The 6,734-nt window shown below is 47.0% G+C and overlaps 1 protein-coding gene across 1 annotated transcript; it reads right to left on the reverse strand.

Moving 5' to 3' along the window:
- Positions 1-5,306: 5,306 nt before the first annotated feature.
- On the reverse strand, positions 5,307-6,384 carry GSTUM_00007134001 (uncharacterized protein; the record flags this gene model as incomplete). The annotated part of the gene is made up of 2 exons (XM_002839208.1): positions 5,307-6,281; positions 6,370-6,384. The coding sequence occupies 2 exons, from the start codon at positions 6,382-6,384 to the stop codon at positions 5,307-5,309; spliced, it is 990 nt and encodes a 329-aa protein (XP_002839254.1).
- Between the last annotated feature and the right edge of the window lie 350 nt (positions 6,385-6,734).

A 6,734-nucleotide genomic window follows, 5' to 3' on the forward strand; every position in this document is an offset into this window, starting at 1 on the left:
GTTCAGGAGGCAACGTAGCGGTGGTATCGTGAGAGNNNNTTCTTATTCCTTTTACTCTATGTGGACAATATGCTACTTGCTTATCAAGATAATACAGTGTTTAAGTCTATATTAGTACAAATCAAGGATGGTTACCAAATCACGGATCCAGGTGTGGCACAACAATTTCTTAGCCTAGAAATTGTTCAACTCGCTTCAGGTGAATATCGCCTTAGCCAGACTGAATACATCAGTGCTATTCTTCACTGGTTTGGCATGGCTAATGCCAATCCTGTATCATCTCCTCTTGCTAAGGATACTTCCCTGGATGCATCAGCAACTCACCTGGACAATGCAGCAAGTCAAAAGGAATACATGAGTATAATCGGATCCTTAATATATACAGCCCTAGGTACCCAGCCAGATATCACCTTTGCTGTCACCAAGCTTAGCCAATATAACCACGACCTACGTACTATACACATGACAGCTGCAAAAAGGATCCTTTGGTACCTGAAGTACAGCCAAGACCTTGGTCTCGTATTTAGAAAGAATTCAGACCCCACCTCCTCTAATCTTCACAAACTATATGCCTATATAGATGCTGATTGGGCTGGCAATCCAGAGGATAGAAAGTCAATTAGTGGTTACGTATTCTTCCTGGGCACTCCCCTATCATGGAAATCCAAACGACAGTCAATTATCGCAACCTCGACAACTGAAGCTGAATTTACTGCCTTCCTCGACGTCTCAAAACAGGCACTCTGGCTTTGGCAACTCCTAGAAGACATCCACTATGGTCAGAGGGAGACTACAGAAGGGAAGCAAATACAAAGGAAGGAACCTGATCCTGGTTTCGACATCAACAATAATATTGCCAACCCTCCTTACCCTCCTTATACCCATGGCTAAATTACAATCTTCAGCGACAGTGAATGAGCTATTGCTAATGTCAAGGGAGAAGGGATCACTGCGAGAAACAAACACTTTGATATCAGACTCCTTAAGTCCCGTGAACTCCAGGAGTACCAGGTGGTGGACTTCACCTACGTTCCAAGCAAGCTCAATAGAGCTGATGCGTTTACGAAGGGACTTGATATTGGACATTACACTGAGTTTACTATGTAACTTCAACTGGAGTAGTCTTTTTTTTATTCATATCTACATACTGTTTCTTCCTTCTCGTTGGTGCATAGAGGGTTGAGAGTATACCTTTCCCTTCTGAGACAACTTGTAGGAAGGGTTTTACTGGTGCTCGATGATACCCAGGTGGAATTTGCTTTCTTTCCGTTTTCCTTCTTCTCCTTTTACATTTTGTTCTTCTTTTTCATACAACTACATGAGGGTCCTGTTCAGGAGGGAAGGTGTTAGGAAATATTAGGAAATACCACTAGCGAGAACTAAAGGCACCGGAGATATGAGACCACTGTGATGGTCGATACTATGTACATGCGTAAAGTTCTGTGTTTGTGGGATAGATGACATACATACCTAAGCACAAGACTGATCTGCTGAATCATCCTTTCTGTCTAGTCTTATACATTTTTTCTTTTCCTTTCTTATCTTGTTTAGTTACTCAAAAACAAGAACTGCATTCTCATCCTGGCGAGTCTCATAGTAACCGAATAAATATTGACAGTTATATATTGTACTTGTTGTAATTCTCCTTATCTAAAGTGCAAGCTCCTTCACTATTTTCCGGACCATGCTTTCCACCTTCCTAAACCTAGTTAGGGGGCGGTTACGGGGTAAAACGGCAGATGCACTCTACCTAATAAGACCGAAATTGGGGCTTCATACGCTTGTAGAAGGGACCCTATCGTGAAGCGAGGCTAAAAACACTACTACGACTACCTCCGACACTTGAGGACGATAGTCTCTCCAGTAGCGGATTTCAGTCCACACAACTTCACCAGCCGTCCCAGCACCACACCTACATGGTCATGGAAGGCAAAGCCACTGGGCTGTTGGTTCCCATGATACTTCCCCTTAGATGGGGGGCAATGCTACTGCTAATCTTTCCACGCAATCGGAACTTCGGGCGATTGTGGCTGGGATCACACTGCCTGTCTGCCTCCAGTTATAAGGAGTATACATTCAGTCCTGCTAGTTTGATGTTCTCTGCCAGGAGCTAGCATGCCTAGGCTGCTCCTCCTATGATAAAGGACTAGGAAGGTTTCTTGTCCCATATCAGAACCGAAGGGGCTGTAAGGCTGGGGCGCATTGAGCGGGGTCAGGGTGTCTTTTTCCCCTTTGTTGGTGCTTTGGGCACTTATGTCATAACTCAGTGCGTGTCTGGTTGCCGTCACAAACCGTCATTCTGATCCTGATTATTGAGGTTCGCGGTAAATCGTTTTGCTGTCAAGTGGCATGTCTGAGTGACACTATAGCCAGGTAATCAAGTAGTCATCATGAGGTCGAAATGATAGTTGCTGTTGAATCGACATTTTCCTACTATCCATGGGTGGCGGCCCATGGTGCGTGTGCTTGAGTATTGGTACTGGCGAAACAATGTAGAAAATAGAATCGGAAGTCAAATAGAGTAAACAGAGATCCTTGAATGTCTTCTATAAACTCACAGGCTGAAATATTTTCATCCATTTACTTATGCTAGATCTCACCTCCAGCGGGGGCTCATAGCAGCCTCTAATTCGATAAAAAGGAAAAAACCATACTCTATGTACCAGACAGTCCGGCAAATGTGCCGCCAAACTTTGCTGTTCATCAATATATAATATGTTACCTCGTTCTGATAATTATATTATTATAAACTCACAATTCTTGGAACTTTATTGTTGGAAGCTAGGCGTGACAATAACTTGACGCTTCCAAATAGCTCAATCTATCATTGCGCTTTGTCATCACAACTGTCTTTTTGCCAATATGAATTTTTGAAAAGCTAGTATCATACCACAGTTCCCCACTTTTCAACAAAATGGGTTCCCGGCTTTGATTAAGCCCTTTTCGGCGGATGAATATTAATTAACCGTGTATACTACTAGCTATAGTAGCTAAAATGAGCTCTTATCATAGCCATATTATTATATTATGGTAATTGCTTTAGGAAGCACTTGAGGAGTATTTCCTATCCAGCAGGTAGCTCATGCTATCTCATCCTGGTAGCGGCGGGGAAACGGAATTTTGGACATGGAACTCATCGAAGCATCCGCGTGAGACAGGTTACGAGTGCAAGCCTTCCAACCGGACCAAGCTTTCCTGACTTGACCGGGTTGTGGCAGGACGATCTGAGGCCGGGCTAACTTAAAGGCCCACGAAACTCCAGAGGTTCCTTGAGCCATCCTCCCTGTCATGGGTGATCGGGATGCTCTACCTGTAGCCATAGTGCGGTGCAGTAGCCTGAGTCCATAGACCTACGGTAGGACACAATTCCTTCAACATGGTGATATTATATAAGTACCATAGATTCTTTAGCAGCTCATAAAGAGCCTCCCGTTAGCCACCCAAACAGGAGGGACAGTGACAAGTTATATATTTGGTTTGGTTCGATAGCAGACTATCATTAATATTTATCATAGTTTTGTGAACAAACCTAGTGTAAAAAAAAAATTACTGTAGAGGAAAGTAATAGACATGTACAAATAATCTTCATTCACCCTAATCCTCACATTCGCAATGAAACTAAAGAGGAGGCTTTCCAGTTCCTTGCTCACCAGACGTTCTTGGAATGTAACAACCCACAGAGAGTCAGTGACAATGACTCAGCTCCTTTATTTAACCTCAGACGCCGCTATATAACAAATGTATCTTCTCGAGCCTGCTCGTGATTTGCGCTACCAAAGTCCATAACCGGATATTTCACGTTTCTGGAACCATCATGGAAAGTTGATAGCTACGGACGGCACTCAATGAGTACTTTATATCAGCACATATCGAGAGGAGATGGCAATTCAGGTTGGGCTCAGGCCATACGCTTTCCCGTTCGGCCGTTTCTTGGGCTCTGCTTGGGCTCGGATCCACTCATTTTCGACCCGGATTGGCCCATTGGAGGGGTTGAGTGAGTGATCACTGCCCCAATTATCTTGTTCAACGTTCGAAAGCACCAAACAAAAATACCTGGATGAACCCACATTGGTATAGGCTTTCAATATCTAAAGTATCATAACAGTACGGACTTGAGATTGTATCAAGCGTCAAAAATTCAAGATGGCCCCTCCCGCTATTCTACCGTAGAATCGCATGTGAGCCATTTTTCAACTACGAAATGTGTTCAAGGGCCGCAAAGATTTCAAGCCCCGAATCATTGAAGGGGATATATACACACTTCCACCACCACCATCACCACCACCAAATAATTTCCATAACCAACACAATTCCACAGCCACAGACTTGCTATACCAAGATACGGCAAACATATCTCTACATTGATCAGAATGCCACTATTCTCCAAATTGTCCCGGTATCACAAATCTCCCAAGCCCCCAACCACTACCGCCAAGGAACCCGCCAAAAACCCCGACACCGAAGCTATCACCACCCTCTCCAGTCACACCCAGGTCCTCCTCTCCTCCCTCCGCGACATCCGCACAGACTTCTACTTAGTCCACGCCAACATCCGCCTCTTCACCCCGAGCACCCCGGAAAAGCGAGAATTCTTCAAGGTCCTCTGCCAAGACCCCCACCTGCGGACCGATAACGAGGAATGGGTCGTGGTCCAGAAGGCGATCCCCTTGGTGCGCAAGGAGCTATCCCGCGTCCAGGAGCGATTCGCGGAAAAGCGGGCGTGGGTGGAGACGGCGGTCAAGGAGGAATGGAAGTTGAGGGATAAAATTATGGCCGGGATTGCGACGGGGGGGGAGGAGATGGTTAATACTGGGCTTTTGGAGGAGGTGGTGGAGATGGTGGGGTGGATCCAGGAGTGTAAGGATGAGTGTCAGTTGCTGGCTGCCGAGGAGAAGAAGATTGTAGCACTGTTTGCCGAGCTAGCGAAGTATCAGAGGGTTAGTGGGGGAGAGAAGGGGAGAACGGGTTGGGTGGAGGGAAGCGAGTGGGTGCAGAGGAGGACTCGTGTTGGAGAATCCTCTGCGATGGGTGCGCTGGCGAAGAGGGAGGAATGGTGGGTGGGAGAGGATTGATGGGCAAAGGCTGATTAGTAGCATAGATAGTTTGTCGTCCTGACCCCTTCAGGGGGTAGGCTCCTCTTTAATTTTCGATGCGGGTTAGTTAGTTTGATGTTTTCTTCCAAAATACAAGGCGTGTTTCTCGAGCCATGGATGTAGTGAGTGATATTCTGTGAATACTGGACATCAACAAGCAACGACAATTTGAAGGGAATGAATAGCGAGAATGATATACACCAATGACACCAGCTAAAGTTTGCTTTCACCCTCCTTGGGCACACTGACGACAACCTTTCCCCACGTCTCCCTAGCACCCAGAGCCTTCAACGCCCTTGGTACGCTCTCCAATCCCACAAATTCTTCTCCTCGATAGACGGTAGACCTAAACCCACCGTCCTTAATCATTCCCAGAATCCCACTCCATACATCCTCGACGGTCCCCTTCTCATTCTGGATCTCGGTATACCGCCCCCAATGTAAGCCCACCAACGAAACATTCTTCAGCAAGACCCTATTCATAGCAACCTTCTCAATCTTCCCGCCCGCAAACCCAATAATCAATATCCGCCCATTCCAAGCGATGCACTTTAGGCTCTGTTCCACAAGGCCCACAGGATCATAGACAATGTCTACTCCCTTCCCACCGGTAATCTCCAGCACACTCTTCGGCCAGGTGCCCTTGGAATAATCGATTGCATAATCTGCCCCAAACCGTTTACAAACCTCCAACTTCCCATCGGTGGACGCAGTGGCAATAACCTTCGCACCGAAATATTTCGCGATTTGAATTGCCGCCAAACCCACGCCGCCCGCGCCCGCATGCACAAGAACCCAATCCCCCTTCTTCACACCGGCCCGGCCAACAAGCCCCTGATAACTGGTAGGCGCAGTAACGTAGAGCCCCGCCGCGTCGTTGAATCCCCAGCTTTCGGGCACAGGGTGCAGTACTGGCTCCTTGACGCATATTTTTGTGGCATATGCGCCTTGTTTGGCACCGAAGACGCGGTCACCGACTTTGAACTTTTTGGCGGAGGCACCGGCGGCGAGGACTGTGCCGGCGAATTCCAGGCCCGAGATCCATGGGAATGGGGGCTGGTGTTGGTACTTGCCGCGGATTTGTAGGAGATCAAAGAAGTTTGTCGCCGAGGCGCGGACTTGGATCAGGTATTCGCCCGGGGCAGGGGTTGGATCCGGGAGGTCAATCACTTTAAGATCCTGCGGGCCCTATAACAGTAATCCACCAGTTAGCGGTGCGCTCATTCCTGTTGCGATTGTTGGGACGTGAGGAGCCTACGTTCATATATGAAGATACCTGAATGCCTTTCATGGTTATTAGAGTCCCTAAAATCTAAGAACCTGACGCGTAGGAGGGGCTTAAGAAAGGAGAGAAAAGATGATGTGGAATATTACTTATTTGCCGATGACCCCAAGGGTGTGTGGGTGTTCTCCAGATCGCTCGTTGCCGAGGCACGCACGATATAAGTTCCGGAGGCGGATAAACCCTGAATTTTGACTAATCTGCCGGTTCAGGGATTATACCGTAAGAACTCGAATAATCGGACCATGTACCAGGTACTCGTAATGTCGAGACGTTTGTGAAAACGACCGGGCTTGCATTAGCGTGCATTAGTGGACAGTGGTGCAGGTAACCAATGGGATGTGAACAAGGTTTAATTA

The sequence above is a fragment of the Tuber melanosporum genome (assembly GCF_000151645.1).
Source record: "Tuber melanosporum whole genome shotgun sequence assembly, scaffold_32, strain Mel28".
In the NCBI taxonomy this organism is placed as follows: domain Eukaryota; kingdom Fungi; phylum Ascomycota; class Pezizomycetes; order Pezizales; family Tuberaceae; genus Tuber; species Tuber melanosporum.